The following is a 22203-nucleotide window of genomic DNA, read 5'->3' as shown; positions in this document are numbered from 1 at the left end:
ACATACTACATCCGACGATAAAAATAATCTAGTTAGGATGCAGTAGGCATACTACTATTGGGACATACTTTTACTCCTTTATTTCATCATAACATTGCGCCTTGATCTTTCCTCTTGCTTTTATATCCGGCGCATCCCCGTTCGTTTTCATATGGAGGCTTCGTCGATGTCACTCCACTTGCGCACCGGATTGTGGGTCAGAATCAAAATAGGATGCAGTTTTCAACACTAACAATCTTGGCCGGATGAAGTAGGACATCTGGGTACTTCTAACCATCCTAAATCTGGCCACAAGAATCAGGACACCCTAAAAAAAAATTCTACATACTATATAGTAGAAAGTATGCGATTCGGAACGCAGGGTTGGTGTCAAACACTTTTTAAACCCCATCTTCAATGCAATAAGATAATGCTGAGCTATATATTTAAAATGTTCTACTCTACTGTCTGGTAAAGCATTGTTCGTTATTAGATCTTATTGAAAATGTATTAAACTTAGCAGCAATGTTAAATTGTTGCACTTGATGTCACCGTTTCTAGTAGGCCTTTTCAGTAAGCCTCCTTGCAGGAAGCTAGCAGCAAATAAATTAGGCTACTGCATACTTTTCCAAAAAAAAGGTAAGCATTTTTTGACATGGAGGTCTTACTGTAGATTCATTTAACTCGATTCATAAAGAGAGTCCAAGGTTCAAATTGATCTCTAAAAACATGCTACCAAATGGTAGGTCATTTTATAATGAGGTAAAGCAAAAGTAATTGAAATAAACTGCTTGCTATGAAAAATGTACTTCTAATCTCTTGTTAATGATAGATTTAATATTATAGTAGATATTTATATATACTGAAATCATTTTAGTCATATAATATTGTATAGACCTACTGTCTAAAAACACTCAAACAGTTCAATTGTCATTTGATAATAAAAGGTAGAGATGTTAGATAAGGAAATCCAAAAATCCGGAAAATGCCTGATATATGTTTTTAAATTGTCATTCAGGTGTTTTCACTTATGCACCTACAGCCTGAAAGTTTTGGATTCAATTTGAACATATACCATTCTTGAAATCGAAAATCTATTTGGCAAGTGGCACAATTCTCTCACTATAAAGTCGAATGGCTGAATAAAACTGTTTGTATATTTTCCTGAGGACAAGACAAAAAAACGCCAAATGCTCCAGGTTGGCAAAAAAACCAAGGGCAAAATTAATCGATTCAACTAAGAAAGACAAACATTCATCTGGGAAATCAACTTAACATCCACAGACTTATTTTAATTAAAAAAATGCAGATGCAGCAGCCGTCCTTGAACAATGTGTACACTGTGACTTCATAAAAATGTAGAGGTCACATGTCAGGGAAAAGCACTGTTTTTGCTTTATAAGTGCTTACTGCTTACATAGATAGTTTGACATGATGACAGGTGTGTATGTAAATGATTGATTGAGTGGTAGCAGCTTTTTCTTTTTTTAAGAAACAACATTTACAAGCAATGTGAACTCAGCATTTGCTTCTTTGGCAAATGATTAACACGGCCCAATAAAATGCTGTCCATTTTCGCCTCAAATTCTTGAAGCACTTAATATATAATATCACTCGATTAAAAACACAAACACCCTTTGGTTTATATATTAAAATATTTATGGGAATGTCTTCAAATTCAAAAGATCGATTCATTACATTCAGTTCAATCAAAATCACCTGTGCTAACAACTTCACAAAACCGTTCTCACAGACTGCTTTTTGTAAACAGCAACGTTTTACATGATTGTATACCAATAAAAGCTGATTTTTTTCTCTCCACAGTTTCTTTGTATTTTTGCTCTTTAGCAGAGGCCACATAAAGGCTTCTTCTCAGGACCACATCGCCGTCACAATTAAATGAATTGTCATGTTTTCGGCACACTTATCCGCCTTCTCTTAATTGTTTTTATGAACAGACATTTGACAGTAATGAAGTAAGCGTATTCAAACACATATTCATTAGTAATGAAAGCATTTTGGTACACACAAAACGGTGTGAAACATGGACATTTGCTCTGCCAAATTCAGTCTATATAAATATGTTTCTATGTCTGCCAATATTTTACAAGAATTCAACTGAGAGCTATGAATTAGAAGCCTTAAAAAGAACAATAACATCCCTCCAACAATAAAACAAGCACGTCTTTAGACATGCTAGCAACCTTACACTCCAGGAATCAAATTGCGTCACAATTCATCAAGCAGGTATCCAGGTATTACACTCTAGAACAGAGTTCTGAACTACAGCTGTATGGTGCTAGCCTGGCTAAAAAAACACATCATACATTTAAGCAAAGTCAGTGCAACACAAACTCAGAACTGTGGTAAACATGTACGGCAATGTAAAAGATCATACAGGTGTCCTTGAGCAAGATGACATTCACCAAACATAATAGAGGGTAATGAGACCATGAGGCTTGGTTACCTGCCAAGGAGGTGCATATTCCAAAAGCATAGGCATCATGCGGCTATACAAACTGATCCCTGTTCAGCCTTGTGAGCAGCAAGTTGGCTCCTGGTTCCTAAAGAAAGCAATGAACTAACATTCTACAGATGTTTCTGATATGGCTGTAAGCAACAGGCAACCATCCTGTAACACACAGGACCACCTCTAAATGGTACAACTCATTTCCACTACCAGTAGGCTTTCTGGACAGAAATGAAAATGACCTCTTGCGCACATTATGCAGTAGAGTGCACAGGGAAGATAAAAACTCAACAGTAAGACCTATATCATCTGAACACTACCAAGGAAAGTAAATGCAAGAAAGCATTCAAATTAAAACTATATCCACTTATCTAAAAGGAAATACTGTCTATAGTCTGCCACCTAGTGGTGACTATTTGGGAAAACACAAATGATGAAATGCAATAGGATAATGTAAATAATGTAAAACAACATGGGACAGCTTAATCTCATCAGCAGTTATCACTATCGGCAGCAAAATCAAAGGACAGCATTATGGGTTCATGTATGTCGTAAGCAGTGTCAGGGATTTGTCAGTGTAAGTGCCTAAAACAGTGCAGCACAAAATATGTAAACAGAAGGAACTATGTCAAGAACACAATGTAAATCTAGGTCAAATTAATATTTGGATCAAGACTCTGCAGTACTTCCTGTAGCTCTTAAAGGAAAGGTATATAATATATATGTATCCTAATACAATCTAACAGTTTGGCAGGCTACATGTCATCATGAAGTAAACAAACCAGCCGACCAATCAATGCCCAGTGACTGACAACACATTGCAGTTGTAACAGAGCCCTCGCTCCTCTTAGCCAATACAAACCTTTCTAAAGCTGATCCTAGGTGACCAATGCAGAAGACACTTAAAAACAATCAACATTGTGATGGAGAGTATGAAAAGGGAACACTTTGCGCTACCATCAACCGCAGTCCCCCAGTACTCCTAACTTGTGCACAAATTGAGTTTGCTATTTCTTTGTGTATTGGGGTAAAAAAAAAATCACTCATTGAAATCATGCAAAACAGCCTCCACTTCACCCTGGTTGTGACAGTGCTGTTCCTTTCCGTATAACTACATAATCACCTACTGTTGATTAAGACATGGCTTTGAGGGGGTTTGGTCTATTGAACCAGGGCAACTAGTTAGAAATGGCTCACTGAGACCTGCAGGGCTGTGCCGGGCATTCAACTGCAGAGCCGGTATAATAGACACAGTATACAGTAGCTGACTGTAAATATATATATATATATATGGCACAAGGGATCAGTGCAAATAAACAATTATCTTTCTCCAAAACATCCACCTCCTCCCGTCTGTGCTGACCTGTGGAGGAGCGAACAATACAATACAATATGGGGAGTGTGGAAATAAAAGACAGAAAAACTAAATCACACCAGCCCAATTCCAAAGCAACCGTTCTCAACCCGTGAGCTCTCGGAAAAGACATGAAATGAGCACAAAGGAATATTTACCTCATCAACATTGTTTGAGGATTAAGTGTGTGCAGAGATCGTATGCCTCGTTACCACTGAAAAGCTTGGCTCAGCTCGGCATGGTACGGTACGGTTCAGCAGGGACCGGTATAACCTTATTAGATCTGGCTTGTGTTTCCACTGCAGACGGTACCCTTACTTAGTAGGTGGGCTTTATGCCAGACGGCAATAGTCTCGGTCATGACATAACTATCATGAGATTGTAGCAGCGGGACACAGTGTAGCCCGTCAACAAGATGCAATGAAGAGGAAGAACGCCACACAATCAGAAAGAGCGGCGACATATTTCACTCACTGTTACAGAGGTGATTACACACAGCGCTTTATCTTTCGCACAGAAATGATTCTGCCGACCAATCAACGGACCGCAGTGTGTAGCTCCACCCTTTCGGGGACGGCTTCGTGCCTCAACGGTGTCCAAAATAGGTGTGGCACTGTTTGCTTATTTTGGTACCCATTTGCAAATTTTGACAGTGGGAAGAAATTCAATGAGTGCCATGCGGTACCTAACTGAACCGTACCGCTCAGTGGAAAGGAGGCTTCAGTAAGTAAGTGCCGTTAAAAATGAGAGACCAATAGAAACTGGGCTACAGAAAGAATCTAACATAAAAGGCCTTTGCACACTGGGCGTGTTTCATTCGTGCGATTAATTTGCGTGTTATTAATAATTACCGAACGTATACAAAGTCAATACAAGCTTCGACATCAGCGCCGTAATTTCGCTAAGCTATTTTGCGGCTTTTACTTTTTCGAACTGAGTTCGATTTTTCTAGGACGTCGCTTCCGATGGTGAGACACGTTAAAAATCACATTCCAAAATATTCGCTTTTTCGTGCCGTGTATTCGCAGCGCGCCCAATGTGCAACTGCCTTAAGCCAGCAGTAGGGTGGGCGTGTGTGTGGGGGGGGGGGTCATGTATGGAGGGTCATGCCCGAGCTGAGGCTGGCCCCGGGGGTCTGGGGGAGTCGTGAGGGGTGGGGCTCTCTGTCTCCGAGGCGCTGGATTCGTACTCTTCGTCCGTCTGCTCACTGCTGTGGTACAGCATGAGAGCCTGGGTCTTGTGTGTGATGGTGATGGTGCAGGGACCCTGGGCCCACGGCTCCCCGTCCACCTGCATGGGCATCTTGGAGCTCTTCAGAACCAGCTGAGCAGAGAGGGAGAGAGAGACAACAACCAGATATCTGATCATGAGAAACGATATGAGTTGAGTTTCACCTCTCCAAGCTGACCTGACTGTTTTTCTTTTTCAATACTTTATTTTTGGATAAAGATTTTACAAAGAACACAGGCACACAACTGAAAAAGTGAACACACAAACAAAAGACAAAATAAAATAAACAACTAACATGGCATATTCTACTAAAAGGTTTCTAAGGACATTGTTTAAATTAAAGGTAAATGTTAAGCAACATTTTTGGGGGTGGTTGGTGAAGGATTTTTCCCCATGAAGGGTGAATGATTACATGTAAACAACAGAAGGAATTAGTGTAAATGAAACAAACATAATATATGAGCCCATGCAAGAGCCTAGCAGCAACTGCTTGATGAGATCAGTTCTAATTTGATTCTCTAGCGCTGTGACGAGGCAAACGGAAAGGAAAACTCATTTGACTCCCTCATTGTCTGTCTCCATACCCACTTTATTGAGGCTAATAGGAAGCACTGTGGCAGAGCCCTGTGTGTGTGTGTGTGTGTGTGTGTGTGTGTGTGTGTGTGTGTGTGTGTGTGTGTGTGTGTGTGTACTTGTACAAGTGTCTTTGTGGGGACCAATGTAAGCTTTTAACCATGGGACTGAGGACTTTTCTGGAAAGTGAGGACATTTTGCCTGGTCCTCACGTTAGGCAGGCCTTTAAAGGGCTGTTTGAAGGTTAACACTAGCTTTTAAGGTTCTGGGTAGGTAAGTGTAGAATAAGGGTTTGGGTAAGGCATGGGTTAGGGTTAGGGTTAGGGTGTGTGTGTGTGTGAGTGTGTGTGTGTGTGCTTGTTATTGCCTTACCCTAACAGTGTGGGCCTGTCCCAGTCGTACAGGATTGGCCATTTTGACCTGGAGCTGAGCACAGTGGAAGGATCCAAACACGCCCACCACCTCCAGCAGACCATCATCCAGCCTGCAGTGAGAAGCACAACGCATTAAAGCCTCTGGAAACCTGCTCTACACTAGTAAAACATCAATAGATGATATTGGGTGTCTCAATAAGCTTTTGGTGTAGTGGTTAGTGCACCCGCCCACAGAGGCTCAGGCCTCAGAAGCAGCAGACCACGGGTTAGAATCCGGCCCGTGGTTGTTCTCTGCATTTCATTCCCCTCTCTGCCCCATTTCACCTCTGTCTCTCCGAAACTGTCTAATAAAAGCATTAAAAAACAGAGCATAGCCTGCCTCGTCTAACCAGAGCATCTGTATAATTTTTTCAAACTCAAATGACAATATCTTTGATTTGGATTGATAAATATGCCTAACTCTTTCTAGATGCTTACAACAATCATGCAAAAATACTCAAGTCACTGATGCACACAGTAAGAGTTATTATGAGTGGCTGTGTCACGTGGGGCCAGTGTATGTCTTACCTTGTGGGGGCGCAGGGTTCATCTCCCATCCCCTCCCACAGTCTGCAGCCTCCGCCCCAGTAGCCAATGTTACACACTATGATGCCCTCCAGACTGGGCAGAGCAACCCTCTCCCCGTCCAGCTCCAACTGTGATGGGAAAACACACACACAATACCACATGAACACACACACACACTCACATATAGAAGTCAAACCTTTCAGTTAAGGATGCTTTATATTCGGTCCCTTATGTTTGTAGTTTATAGTGCGTAACTTTTTCAATTCAAAACATTGTCAAAACGAGTTGACACAGAGTTGATTAAGCCAATCAGCTCCACAAAATTATCTCTGTATTTCCCATAATGGCAGCGTTTACAAACTGGTGTCACCCCCCCGACACAGGGTGCAGGTGCCTAGAAATATCCAGAGGAGAGCCCAAGAAATTTTTCAGTTGATGGTTCAACTGCTAAGAAAAAAACCTGGATGTACAGCAGAAGGAATTAAAAAAAAAAAAACATAGTTATCTGTAAATGTGAAAATGTAAAGGTCACCAGATATCTGCCTAATTAGTAACAATAACATTACAGAACATTACATTAACTTTGGATCACTAATGACAATTCATCTTTATGTATTAAAAGAAAAAAAATTGACATTTTGCCGAGAGTTAGATGAGAATTGATATAGATATAGAGATATCATACGTATAGAAATAGTTCATATCAGTTACTTCACTTAGCTTAGCCTAAAGAGACAGCTAGCCTGGCTCTCACCAAAGCGGCTCCCAGCGGCTCTAGAGCTCAATAATTAACACGGTGTTCATCCCAGGGCTAACGAAAAACTCTTCACTATATGCTTTGGAAATGTAATTCACGGCAAAGCAGTGTGGAGATATGTTCAAGAAATTACAGAGAAAACTAATAACAGACATCGAAAAAAAATATATATATTATATTAGCTTGTATTTACAGTGACAGGTTGGTCAAATGTATGCCACACGTCATTACATTACATTTCGCCGACGCTTTTATCCAAAGTGACTTCCAAAAGGTGCATTCAACCATGAGGGTAAAAAAAACCAAGAACAGCTAAACAATCCCGTAAGTACATTGCCTTCAAATAAGCTTCAAAGTGCTACATATAAGTGCTACATGTAAGTGCATTTTTTTTAAACCATCATCCTGCTCTTAGCAAAGGTGCAATCAGAAGAAAAGTAAAGTACAGTTTCTTTCCCTCCCAACAGTATCAAAAGTAGTGAAAACATTGGCTGATTCAGTTAGATTGTCTGTATGCACTAATCACATGCACAAGCCTACCGTACCTCAATCCTCTTATCCAGATCCTTACATTCCTGCACTAAACAATCTTTGGTGCCATACAGGAAATACACGGCCTGAGGGGAGAGAAACAGAAAAGTTAGGCATGATTAATGTGTCTGACAGACTGCCAGTGTATTCAGAGTCAATGCCTTTGATTTAATATTCAAATTCAGTCAACATTTGCTAAACAAATTGTAGTGTTTTTGTCTGAGTGTATGCTCCTCTGTCTGTGCTTATGTGCTTTGTGTTTAAATGTTAATGTGTTATATGTGTTCATGCAGTTTTACCCATGTCTATAATATGCTACTTGTGTTATGGTTTCACATGATGCCACTAACCTGCCCAGCTTTCATAGTATGGAATAGTGGTTGCTTGATTTTACTTGTCTTTGCTCGTGTTTTTCTTGCTTTATGCTTATGTGTTGTTATTTTTTTTGCATGCTTTTTAATGTTTTTCTTTTAAGCCTTCAATCATGGACTATCATGGTGCTCTTCTGATTAATGTGCGTTGTCCCTTTTTTTGAATTAAAAAAAAAATCTATAAATCCATAATTCATGTATTGAAAATGCATCAGTTTCAACTTTGACCTTGTTGATGATGCGGCTGGAGAAGAAGGAGGGCGTCTTCTCGCGGTGTGTGTGGAAGTTGAGCGCCATCAGAGCGTCCGGCCCCACAGAGAAGTAGTTGTTCATGGTCAGAACCTGAGGAAGAGGGCAGGCGGTGTTTTTATTTTTACCCGCAGAGAGGGTCACTCAGTGCGTTTACATGGGACAGCTAGATCGGATAAAGCCATATACCGATTTTGGCACTCGAACGGACCGCGTCGCTTCTCTGAGTAAACATGGCCTTTCAGATAATTGAATAAATGGTCAGAGCATGGCTGACTCCGCTACGCTAGGTGGCGCTGTAGCCCTTTCAAGAAGTGGTTATAGAGCCACTTCCCCTTCCTTGTGAAATCCCTGGCGGAATTCTCAAGCATGCGCAGAACGCAAACTCCGATATGCGATTCTGTATACATGCAGGTAGAATGCCCCATGAATGGGTTATCTAGGTGTTCTTATCCGACTTTGCTTGTCCGTTAATGTGCCGATTTTTGTGCAAAGTAGATCAGATCAAGGTGTTTACAATGCATTTTACAAGTCCTGTTGAAGTCTTATTCGTTTATTTACCCGATTATGATTCTCCATGTAAACGTGCTGAGCGATCCCAAAACCAGACACACAAATAACGACATACTGTGAATGCAAGCAAAGAAAAGACTGCATTTTGATTTAAAAAAAGTGAATTCAAAGCGAGATCGAAATTCACCTTTGGTTTACGAAAGTAGAGGCCTTTGGACGCCACCTGCACTTTCCATCTGAAACAGATTATGCAGGTTATTAATAGCAGGAAACAAAGGAAAGGATTTTAGATAAACACAGAGGTCATTAGTCCAGGCATGCCCCAATGGAACCCTTCTCCCTCACAAACCTTTTGCCACACAGCAAAAAAACTAAGAGATACATTGTTTGGATATCTCAATTTATACATTTTGTTAGCGGGTCAAGTTATGATTTCTGTTATGCTTTTTATGAGACGGCAACATGTAGACATTCAACAACAACAACAACAAAAAACAGGTGGCTGTGGACCGCAATCGACTGCGTGAATTGATATCATATTTTTGCCAGCAGTGTCTCCGCCCCACCTGTCCATTCTGACCACCTCTGCATCCAGGATGTTACGAAGAACCTGCTCCACTGGGATCTCTCCTGCGTACCCTGCACCCCAACCCAGAGTGTTGGAGAGGTCGTTCCCCGTCCCCAGCGGCAGGATGGTCACCCTCGGCATGAACTGGTCTTGGCCCTGACACAAGCAATCAGAGGTGTTACTGAGCTGCTACAAAGAGGTGGAGAGAGAGAGTACGCCTCAGGAAGGGGGTACAATTCCGGGCTATAATATACCGAAAATGTACCCTTGTCGCGAATATTGATATTGCGGTACACGTAACGTAAACTGCGATAAATGATAGCCTATACCTCTAGATACCCACCCCAAATGTAGACGCTAGTGCCTTGAGTTGGTTAAACACACGGATGGGATAACATAGCTCCAGGATAAACGCGTTAGCCGCTAGCTAGCTGGGATTAACATGAAGAACAGCAAGTGTGTATCACCACCACAGACAACGATGACGAAGTGGTGAAGGCACCAAACTCAACAACTGGCTCAGACTGGACTTATGTGCTTTCTTACGTCTGGTCTTATGGGTAACAATATGTATAGGCTACTTACTGTCTGGGGTCTATGTTGGCAGTGAACCCAATGCAGAAAAACATTCATAGTGGAGTGGATTATGTGTTAATACACAGCCCAGGCTCTGTAATGGGGCATGTTGCTAGCTACTGTGGGCCCCATTTGATTGCCCAGTAACAGAGTATAGGCTGTGCATCAACACCAGATACTTTTTCAGTGCACACACAAGTACGTACAGGGTTCATGAGGAAAAAACCACCTCTGTATTTTAAAGTTTTTGTTAAATTATCGCATGTGATATCGTCATCACAATATTTCAACAATGTTATTGCTTGTCCTGATATCGCCCCCAGCCCTTATAATGTTTAATAAAAATCATTCTCATAGCTTAAGAGACAGTCACCTTCAGCTTCATAGTATCGATGGCATCCAGCACCCAGCCCACTGTGCCGTCCCCCCCACACACCAGCACCCGCACACTGCCGGGGGGCAGCAGGGTGCACAGCTGCAGGGCTTTGGAGGGAGACAGTTCTGACAGGTCGAACACCTACAGAGACAGACAGAGAGAGAGAGAGAGAGAGAGAGAGAGAGAGAGAGAGAGAGAGAGAGAGAGAGAGAGAAGATGGAGTGGTGTCATGAAAAAAGGGTGACGACTAAAGGAAGAGTTAAAGGTGCAGTCAGTGATTCTGGGGAACACTTGTTGTCAAAATCGGTTAATATCTCCTACCATTCTAGCTACCTGTCCGCACTGTATTCGCGATGAAAACTTACCCAGTGCTAATACACAGCCTAGGCCCTGTAAATGGGCATGTTGCTGCTAGCTATGGCGGGCCCCTTCGTTTTCAAGCTCGTTTACAGAGCCGAGACTGTGTCTTACCAGCAGATTTATTTATTTTAAGTGCACAGCCCACACCCAGTTCCGACAGGTAGCGGACTGTGAGGAAAACTTCACTGATTATGATAACAAGTAACCTCCAGAATGGCTGACTCCACCTCTAAATGATGATGTAGCACCACTGAGGCTGGGCTGAGAAAAGCTCCAAACTGACCTGCACAGAATTCAGAAGGGTGCGAAATTCTCCAAGCAGAGCTTCCCCCATGTTGTTACCGCTACGAGTGTTAGCCAAGACCAACACTGGTGTCCAGCCACTGCCACAGGAAGACGCCAGCTACACACGCACACACGCACACACACACACACACACACACACACACACACACACACACACACGCACACACAACATCAACACTGCTTAAAAGAGCTCTGGGACACAACAGTACCAATCCACTGTGCAACTTGGTCCCTAAAGCCTAGTTTCCACTGGGCTGTACGGTTCGGTGTTGCTCGGCACGCATTTCTTTGCGTTTCCACTGTCAAAAGTTGGATAGCCAGATCTAGGGTTACCAGGCCTTGCCGAACCGAACTGTGCTACTCAGTGGAAATAAGGCGTACACAACCCCGTTCTATCTCCTGCACCTTGCTGTACTCCTCCGGCTGCCTGCGGCGGAGCTTGTTGACACTGTAGAGGTAGTGAGGAGGGATGATGAGGCTGTGGAACTCTCCCAGGTCACAGTGCTCTCCATCGGGCAGGCTGTCCATGCAGTCATCGTGCACTGTGCTCTGACACCACACACACCTTAAAGGAAGGAAGGGAGGGACAGTTAGAAAAGTACCAACATACACAAATGCAATTCTGGCTGAAGGGAGCCAGACCTGGAATCTTTACTAGCTGCGTAGGTGCTGCTCTGTGCCTGACATTAACCTCTGACCCATGATGTGAGGCTGACATTATTGGGATTAACAGAGCAATTTATCAGAGAATATGAGATTAAAAAGCCATGACTGTATATTATTAAATTAAGCCTGCTTGAGCCGCACTCTGCAGAGAGCAGCAGCAGCAGGACATTAGAGCAAATTAAACCACAGATTGAAATGAAGTGACGTTGTACTCATTTATGATTTGACAGGCTAGTTGGAGTGTAACGCAGCAGCCTAGGAGCTGAGGCTAACCTCTTCCACAGCATCTATTAGCCAGCCAGCCTCGGAGCTCTTTAGCTGCAGGTCTGCAGTATACACACTCACATTACAATGGGTCTCATCCAGTTGCATGCAGAGACTCCCAAAGGGGCAGGGGCCAAACATTTCAAAAAGGGCATCATCTCCATGTTGCACCTGGTTTGCACACTCGCATAGTAGAACACTTTGAGCTGAGACTTATGTATGAAATGTGCTATACAAATAAAGAATGTCATCATTATAACTACTATTACTACTATGATTATTATTATTATTATTATTATTATTATTATTATTATTATTATTATGTGAACAAACAGGGGCCCAACTGGGGTCAGGATTGCCTGTGTCGACAGCCTCCAGATATCGTGTTGAATATTAGATTGGGCTCAATTAGGTGACACGTTCACTTGAGCCACTCACATGCCTTTCTGATGTGACCTTAGGGCAAAGACAGAGTGTGGTAGTGTCCCATCAGGGCAACACTTAATATGATAAAAGGTAGGGGCTCATATTCTACTAAGGTTTCCCTGTTTTGAGCCACCTAGATGCCCTTTGTGTAATCTTAGGGGAAGTGTGGAAGTCCTATTAGCAGAAAGAGTAGCCTATTAAAAACTGACATAAAAGGTGGAGTCTGCGTTTCTGGAGAATGTTTGTAGTTAAAAAAATAATAATAAATTGTCAAATCCAGTGAACATCTCCTCATGATCCACTGCCAGTCCATACTGTGTGATCTGAAAACAAATCCAGTGTGAATATACAGCATACGCTCTGTGAATGGGCATGTTGATACGATGGGCCCCTTTGTTTAGGCTTTACATAACCTTTGTTTACATAGGATTACCAGTTTACAGGCCTAGGCTGTGTATTAACACAGGAATTTTTGTTCAGCACACACACAGTTCATAGTTCTACAGTTAGCAGATCTTGAGGAGATATTGGCGGATTTTGAGTGAATTTGACAACTTTCCAGATGCACTGACTCCACGTTTAAGGCACGGTGAACAAACAGGGCAGGGGGTACTCCCCCTACACCCCTCACTCTGAGCACACCACTGGTCTCATGCACCTGTGGCCCTACCTGAAGTCGCAGAGCTTGGGCTGGGTCCCACACTGCTGTTTGCATACTGCACAGTAGCTGGCGAGGGGCACGTTTCCACGGACCCAGCGGTGCTCCATGGCTCGGTCTGGGCCAGATGATGGGGCCATGATCTCCTTGCAGGCCAGGCTGCGGTCGGCCCGGCGCAGGCACTGCTCGTCGGCGCACACACCACAGCAGTCGCAGAAAGCCCCGCGGAGGATGTGCTGGGAACACACGCAGCAGTAGGTGGGCTTGTTGAACAAGTCCGTATAATGCCAGCCGTGCTTGCTCTTGCGGAAGAAGTCCTTCATGTGGGTTTTCCGCTTGGAACGCTGGGTACTGCACCATAGTGTGATGATAACTGGCACGATGACGGCCACAGAGGTCCAGAAGAGAAGCGTCCATTCCTCCCGGGAAGAGCCGCAGTCGTCCCGCACCTCGTCGCCCTCCGTACACATCGCTACTGCGGCTACTGGACGGTGGCTCGAGCGGCAGGGGGATGCTAGCGAGCGGAAGTGAGCGGAGAGGAGAGCTGTGTAAACAACAGGGAGTGGAGACCACAGCAGCACACACGACACTGTTTCCCCGCCGCGGCACTCATGTTCACACACACCAACCAGAAAGTGGCACCAAATCCAGCTTGAATGTGAATGTATAGATAGCTGTAAACAGTGTGGCAGCAACGTGACGTTGAGCCAATGAGCTACCTTGCTGCTACCGTAGCTGTATCAGAGAGTATCTAGATTGCAAGATAATTCAGTAAACCAACAGGGCAACGCGCATGCGCAGTCTACGACCGTGAGTCCTACTGCAGTTTATAGGTCCATGACTGCAGTAACCCAAAGAACCCCTATTTTCGAGGCACTGCTTTACATTCACCACATTATCACAACGGGCCTACTCCATTACAAGTGAAAGTCTTGTATTCAAAGTCGTAAAAAAATATTGTATGTTAGCAACCTAATATAGCCTATGCAAATTATCACAAGTCCTTATGTTTTGCTGAATGGCCCGTGTCATTGGTGGACGAGGTAGGCTATACTCAGATCCTTTACTTATAGGTTAGAGTAGCCTACTAGTGGAACTAGGAAGAGATAGCCTACTCAGTCAAGTAAAAGTTCTGCATTCACAGTCATTCCTAGGTAAAAGCACAGATGAGTAATCAGCCAAACATAGGCCTACTTAAAGTGTCAAAAGTAAAATGTCTGTTACAGATGTGTTAGTAAAGATGGCATTATTTTTTGACACTGATGAATTATTTGAGTGTGTAAGCAGTACGCTATTTTATTTACAGTTGTAGCTGATGGAAATACTTTTGAGGAGGTTCAGTTTTAGCGCAGTGCTTCTGTATTTTATCTTGTGTTGTATAGGCCTATGTGAAATCTTATTTTGAATAGTAATTGTAGCTGTCGGATAAATGTAGTTGTGTAAAAGTACAACAAACAGTGCATAGGCCTACAACAATGGAGTAGGCCTACTACCAGTAGTGGTATTAGGGTCAAGTACAAGCGTTTATTTAACATGACTTTTACAAATGCTGACTAACGTTTTGCAGGTAGGCTACAATAATGTGGACCTCAAATTGAGGCATAAAAAAACACATTTTCTATCTAGTGAATGTAACGTCTCTCAAGACATACAATCACTGACAAATGTGAGACCGCTCAGTTATTTCCCGTCTGCCTGATGCTATTTAAGCAAACAGGGAACATAACAAAGGCAGCATCTCTCTTTTTCTGTCGTCTCTGATAGCCTGATGTTGCTCCACAGCACGCATGCGCACTGCGCGTCACCGTGAGATCAAACCGTTAGATTATCACACGGATGGGGAATCAAAACGTTCTATGCCCCAGGTATTAATCAAAACACTATTATCATTCAAGCTGGAGGAGCATGCGTTATGCACAGGCCAGGGGCAGCGAGACCTGGAAAAGGAAACAATGACGCACAATGACGTCTTTCCTCGGACGTCACTGCAGTGCCCCATTGAAATAAGTTAAACATTAATAGGTATGATATTAAACAGCACTGTGCAGTACAGTGCTAAGGAAATAATATCGAAAACCAAATAAATGTCTATATGTAGCCTACAATGTGTTTACCTCCAAGTTATATTTGCATGAAGACAGTGCAGTCAGTACCCATGTGCTGGCTGAAATAATACTTTTAATAATGTAAAATGATAAAGCTCTTACAAATATATGGAGATAATGTAGGCTACTTTAGTAATGCAACCCCCCCCCCTTCCTCCCATCCCCTCCCCCAACTAATACACTTTTAAAGACCCTGCAGATACATAGATACCTACTAAATAGATAGTAATGGCATATTTGGTACAGCACATAGGCTTACTGAATATTTGACGTTCACATTATCCTTTATTTACAAATATAAAGTATTCTCAAAAAAGTATTCAACACACATACACATTTCCACGCTGGAGCAGGTGAATTGCCTTGAGACCATTTCACAAAAAGCTCACCATGTCACGAAGTGTTGTGTTGACTGTGCATGCATCGCCATCTAGTGGAAAGTCTGATGATTGACTCAATACACCTCATACAGTTGGTGCTTTTAATTGTACCACCACAGTAATAATTCAACTTTAGAGGATTAAGGTGAGACTGCAGGGAATCAAGGTACACTTTTTTTTTTAAATCATAGAAATAGTCAAGGAACTTTGCCTGTAATAAACCACATATGAACAAATCCTTCTGTAATAGGCTTCAGAATAGTGCTAAGAATGATTATGGAACGTTCAGTCAAAGTAAAGGGCTTTAGAGGTTGAGATTTTTGGTTCAGAGTATTGAAAAAAAACTAATGTGGAGATAATGTTAAAAATGGTTGTATAGGAGTAATATACAGACGCAAACAGATAAGGTTTAGTAAAATAACCACCTATATTTACATTTGGGACCTTTATTTTGTACTAGTATGAAAGTAAACATCCTATGGAAGTAAAAAGAAAAAAGACAAAAATCTCAAAATTTACCAGTGCCTGAAAATATAATGTTTTTGCATAGTCTCGACTTAATATGAATAAATGTAAGTAGATGTATCATCACTAATGGTAATTTACTTTAAGGATCCACTTTTTACTCATAGTAAAATGAGCAGGCCTATGAGTTTGTCGGGACGTGCATGAGAAGGAAGGGGAGGAGGAAAAATAGGAGGAGGAGGAGAAGGAGTAGAATTCCCCCTTTACCCCCTCTGGACTGTGGTAAGGACCTCAGAGCATAGAAGGCTCAGGCAGAAGAAAGGTGAAGATTTAAGATGACCAAGCTGGTGGCGTTTCTGCTGTGCCTGGTCCTGCTGACCATCTACACAGGTAGGAAAACTCTCAAGGGGTTTTAACCTGAGGAGCGCATGCAGCCTGTCTCAGTAGATCATGGGTCCACATGCATCTAAGAATACCTTTTTTTCCTGCAAAGTGAATTAACAACAGTGAATAAGTCAGTGCATTTAGGTCATAAGAACCTAACATAATCATTTAGGAAAACGTTTAGGAGAATTTGTATGAATGTGGTGCACCTCTCCATTGTTGCGTGACTTCCTTAAGATGCCGAAACCAGAAACGGAAATGGTGTGTCCTTGTTGTTAATTTTGGCTCCATTTTACTGCTTTTTCTTTTGCACCACCGTTTAAAAGTGGAGTCTGGAAAATGCCTGTTGTCAAAATCCCTTTTTTTTTTGTCAAAATCAGTGAATATCTCCTCACGATCCACTACATGTCCGTACTGTGCGTGTGCTGCAAAAAAACAAAACAATCTGATGGTATATTCCACAGCCTAGGCTCTGTAAACTTGTGATCACGAGGAGATATTCACTGATTTTGAAAGAAAATAAGCAATTTTTCATTCCCTGACTCAGCATGCGTTCTCGCTTTGAACGCAACATGACATTGCAAATCTCAATCTTCTTGAATGAGATATAGCTGTGTGTGTGTTTTGCCACGTTGCTGTAAGGGGCCCAGGTAGCAGCAGAAGCAGCACCTCTGGCCTCATGGTGTTGACAGAGCTGGGTCCATCCAGAAGTAGAGAGAGAGAGCCCAGTCTGACTGCCTGCATAGGGCCGCGCTCCCCGGGGAGTGGGGAGAATGAATGGGCACTTTGTTAACTTCCACCAAAAAAACCTGCCTTATAGAGGGAGACAGAGAGGCCTCGCTTTGCAGAGGCCAGTGTGTGTGTGTATGTGTGTTTGTATTGGTTTGCGTGCATGTGTGTGTGTGTGTGTGTGTGTGTGTGTGTGTGTGTGTGTGTGTGTGTGTGTGTGCGCGCGTGTGTGTATTTGAGCTGTTCCCATGGGGCTTCCTGCACTGGTGAGTAAACAGCCTCACATGGACTAGCTAAACAGACCAGGTCAGTAAGATAGTGGTGAGGGGTTTATTCATTGGGTCTGAACTGAACACAGCCTATACAGTAAAGAGGAATGTTGTCATGATTAGCCAACACCCAGCCCAGCAAGCACACAGCTGTTGTGTTATAACTATACAAACTAAATAAGTCAGAGGTTAACATAGGTTAAACGCAGAGCACGCACACGTCTAAGTGTCTGGGTATCTTGGAAAGAGGAAGGAAAAATAGGAGAGGAAACTGCCAGCACACACACATTTGCGCATCCACAAGAACCACAATTTTCTTTATTTCCAGGCCCCTTTCCTCTGGAGTCGTCTTCCAATATAGTTTTGCCGATTATTACATCAAAAGCACATGAGTAACACACCTCTTTTCATCTACATGACACATCACTTAATTTCTGTCCTCATACTTCCCCCAAAATGGAATCAGTCGCAGTGATTATCGTTTTTTTATGTTTAGTTTTACATGCACTGTACATTGCATTTTACAGTATGGCACTATTCATGTCATATGTCTTCATAATGTTTTATATGAAGTCGTTTCTCTTGTTTGTTGTGTTGTTATGCAATTTGTATTTGACTTGTGTTGAACAGCCCCTTGAGGCATATTTCTGTGTGAAATGGGGCTATAATACATTTTGATTGATTGACTGACTTTATTGAATCCCACTGGGTCATTTCCCCAGCAGAATTGAATGGCATCACAAGACACACTAGTAAACATTGGATATCTTTGCAGTCAAACTCTTATCTCTCTCTCTCTCTCTCTCTCTCTCTCTCTCTCTCTCTCTCTCTCTCTCTCTCTCTCTCTCTGTCCTTCAGATGCCAACCCTATCATCAAGGAGAGCTTGGCTAAGCAGCTTCTCCGCAGCAAGAGGCAGGAGCCGCCAAGGAAGGCAGGCCATCCCGATGAGCCAATGAGGGTAAGGTTCACTCAGTACACTGTTAATGTAGCTGGAAGCAATTATGAAGACTTTTAGACCGTTCATCAATGCTTCCATCAACCATAATAATGTCCCTAATATGGATAATTATAAATAATAATAACAAAAAAATTTATTTTGTACAGCGATTTTCAAAGTACGTAAAACAATTGCTTCCTATTTAATAGTAGTTAATAATAACATTTTGTTGACTTGCAAACATGTGTGGACTTGTACAGTGTTGAAAGCATTCCTCCCCAAACACACAATAGATATATTACAAATCTGTGTTCATGCTTTCATTATGCATAGTTCATAGTAAGAAATGTCCCTTCAGCCTGTCTCACTGTACTTGAGTCATTTTCTTTTGACAATGACTGTGACCTGAGGAAACTCTAACTGTAGCAAACAGTATCTATAAAAGCCATCTCATTCCCTGTGTTTGTGCATTGTGAAGCTCTGAATGCATCCATTCATCACTGTACAAGTCCACACATGTTCGCCTCTGTTTATCTCTCTACTCATCTCTGTCATTTCACTTTGTGCTGGCATGCGCTGTTTATTGTTTCTGCTGCGGTCTAATGCAAAAAAAAACGCAAAGCAGAGCACTGGATATAGTTCTGAGTCAGTATTCTGTGGCACAGAGATCCCCTCCTTCCTCCCTTCCCCCCATTTAAACATGCAGGTTTCATTTGTACAGGGCTGTGCATAGACCATTTTGGGGACAGGGGCTAAAGGGCACTCACCCCACAACACGCACTATTCCCACCCTGATGTTGTCACACCTCTGCCATCAACAATCACATACATTGTTCATAATATGGCACCTGTTTAAACCACACATTTGGCATGTTTTCACGAAAAGTCTTCAGTTGTTTGGACTAATTCGGTCACAGTGGTTTCTTTGAGAAAAACATGAAGGATGCAATTAAATGGCATTCAAACGGATATCACTTTCCAGTATGTTCACATCTTACTTAATGTGTGATAGAATAATTTAAAAAAATGCTTATAGGCCTATATATATTTTTTGGGGGGCACAAGGGCAGGGGCTCTGTGCATGTGCCTGCTTTTTTTTTATGTGGGTATGCTGATAATTTTTAATGTGGGCATGCTAACCAGATCTGCATTCATCAGGTGTCTGTACCTCTGCCTGAACTGTCTTTTATTTCTCCCTATAGGAGCATCTTCTCCACATGCAGGTTCTGGACCAGCGGGCCCAGGAGACCAACATGGAGAACTGGCTCAACCCACACTGCTACCCTCGCTGTGACAGGAACTATGGTTACCCCCACTGATCATGGCCATGGTGACAGAGGTCTCTCCACCTAAAAGCCTCCCACAATCACAATGTCAGGATTATTATGTGCACATATACATGGCACACATAATCAGCAGTTTGAATTGTACTCAGATTTGACTTGCAGGACAACAACAACACAGCAGGTTTCAATGCTTTTTTCCGCACGTGTGTAGGCTACACACATTTGGAATTATCAACCGAGAAGGAATGTAGCAGATGCAAATTCATGTCAGTCATCCGCAGCTGAATCTCTGTATAGTGTTCTCTATTTGCATACAGATTTACTTAACTCTTTGTTGGTCATTTCTATATTTCTCTTCCTGTTTTGTGAGATTTTAGACTGTGTGGTACTACAGCAGCAATCCTCCGACCGAACCCTAACCTGTGAAACACTTTCTGAGTCAGGCTGATATCATGAAATATTTTTTTTACAATTGATCTTGTTAAGATCCTTTCAATCAGTTTAACAGTGTGTCATTGTTACCAGACGTGCACAGTAGTATGCCTAGGCTATTGAGTTCATTCAAAACGTTGGGGTGGAATTCTTAACACTTTTCTAAGCTCTCTGTTTACATAGCCTAGAAACCCCCTGGGGGCGGTTCCAATCAACACAATACAGCAACTTCAAACATTAGCTTTGGGGATATCATTCAGCCATCCCTAATTGTGCAGTCAAATAGTAGGCCTATATTACTCATTTCAAATACTATAAACATTCGCCAGCGGTTATGAGTGAGTCTGCAGTGTGCTATCTAACCTATTATGTTTACGGTGGAATGTAACGTAGGCTATAGGCTTAAAGGCCCTATACTGTAAGGTAATAGACAGATAATTGTATGATATTTTCCAACATTCTGAAACGTTTTTCTCTCTCTCTCTCTCTCTCTCTCTCTCTCTCTCTCTCTCTCTCTCTCTCTCTCTCTCTCTCTCTCTCTCTCTCTTTCTTCACAGTAAAGGACCGGAAGTGACAAGGTGAAATCAGCAAGAGTGAAGCAATGAAAAGTCTCTATCTACATTTCTACTGAATTATGACCATGTTAAGCTACCATCCTGTAACAATCATCCTGTATTGTAGCTGCTTAGTTTACTGTCTGTAATCAGTGGTTTCTAGTTCATTTTCTTAATTTTGATGTAGACCTACTAAAAAATACAGTCAAATAAATGCATGAGTGCCTATTCTGACTGGTTGTGTTTTTCTTATTATTATTTTGAGTATTATTATTATTTTAGAAAACCGTAACTTTGCCTCACGGAGATGTGGATCATAGGCCTAGTCAGAGACAGAGGGGATTTACCCCTTTAATGGATTTACCGCACCAAAATCTGAACCAGAAGTGTATGTGCATATAGGTAGCCTACGTTATGCGTTTAGTCAACCCTTTGGAACCTATTCATTTTCACCATTATTTAGGCGTAGGTGATAGGCCTATACTGTTCCTATAATGCTGGTTCAATTTCACTTTTTGCCTTACATTTTTGGGGTGACCACGCGTTTCGCCCCATGCTAAGCATGTGGAACTCATACACAAAAAAGACGTGTAGGCCTAGTGCGTGTTTGTGAATGTGTCGGGTGTTGTCCTTTGCATGTGAGGTGTCAGATCAGGACAATATTGGTTGACCTCCTAATGTGTCAACGATAAATAGGGCGCAAAGGTAAAAAAAAAATTAAAAACGCAGGAATAGGCCTATTCAACCTGATAAAAAAACACAATTTAAAAGTAGCTCAAACCTATAGGTCTGAAACATTTTAGCCTATTTTAAAAGCCTGTAATTCGATCGATATATTATTTCCATATTAAATGAACATTGAATAGCCTTTTATCAGTAAATAACATTCTTAAATGATATAAATTGAATAAAAACTAGAATAAATAGAATATAGCGGTTAGAGCCTTTAGAAATGAACATTTCTTCTTTCATTATTACAATGAATGCAGTGTAACCCAGAAGAAACAGACTTGAGATGGACATTGACAACGCATATTAAAATAAGATTTTCAAAGCAAGGCTCACGGACTGCTCCGTACTGCTATGCTAACCGAGCAGAAATGAATGCAGGCCGGCTGCGGCAGCTTTATATTGACTGAAATAGGTAAAGTGTTCTGGTGCGAGCCATGGCCAGGCCTTTACCTTCAAGAACTCATTATTTAGCGTGGATGTAAAATGATTTTTTAAAAAAAAATTTAATATTATTTTACCAGTAAATTATAACCTAGTCTGAGTCCATTAAATGAGAAAAATAATGTATTCATGTGGTGGCGTGAAGGACGAACTGAATCCGGTTTTGATGAAAATTTCATAACCGGGTAGGCCTAAAGCCTGTAGGCTATGCGCTGCCTCTAGTTTATTTCTAACGGGTCAAGGCCGGCGGCCTTAAAACGCAAAATAAATGACGAAATGAGAATATTCAAAGGATTTATTGAAAAGCGCCTAAAAAGCAT

At 42.0% G+C, this 22203-nt stretch overlaps 2 protein-coding genes across 2 annotated transcripts; one reads left to right on the top strand and one right to left on the bottom strand.

The window, feature by feature from the left end:
* Positions 1–1232: 1232 nt before the first annotated feature.
* dgke (diacylglycerol kinase, epsilon) lies at positions 1233–13777 on the bottom strand. The gene is made up of 11 exons (XM_080028681.1): positions 13181–13777; positions 11560–11719; positions 11132–11251; positions 10486–10629; positions 9535–9692; positions 9156–9204; positions 8435–8548; positions 7850–7921; positions 6548–6675; positions 5979–6090; positions 1233–5126 (listed from the first exon to the last, which is right to left on the bottom strand). Exons 1-11 carry the CDS (start codon positions 13636–13638, stop codon positions 4908–4910), a joined length of 1734 nt encoding a protein of 577 aa, XP_079884807.1. The 5' UTR covers positions 13639–13777; the 3' UTR covers positions 1233–4907.
* Positions 13778–16453: 2676 nt separating this feature from the next.
* Positions 16454–19757, top strand: cUnh17orf67 (chromosome Un C17orf67 homolog; the record flags this gene model as incomplete). The annotated part of the gene is made up of 3 exons (XM_080028881.1): positions 16454–16508; positions 18359–18459; positions 19641–19757. 3 exons carry the CDS (start codon positions 16454–16456, stop codon positions 19755–19757), a joined length of 273 nt encoding a protein of 90 aa, XP_079885007.1.
* Between the last annotated feature and the right edge of the window lie 2446 nt (positions 19758–22203).

The sequence above is a fragment of the Ammodytes marinus genome (genome assembly GCF_949987685.1).
Source record: "Ammodytes marinus genome assembly, chromosome: 6".
NCBI classification, from domain to species: domain Eukaryota; kingdom Metazoa; phylum Chordata; class Actinopteri; order Uranoscopiformes; family Ammodytidae; genus Ammodytes; species Ammodytes marinus.
Note: the sequence above shows the minus strand (reverse complement) of the source record. Positions and strands in the feature narration are given on the sequence as shown.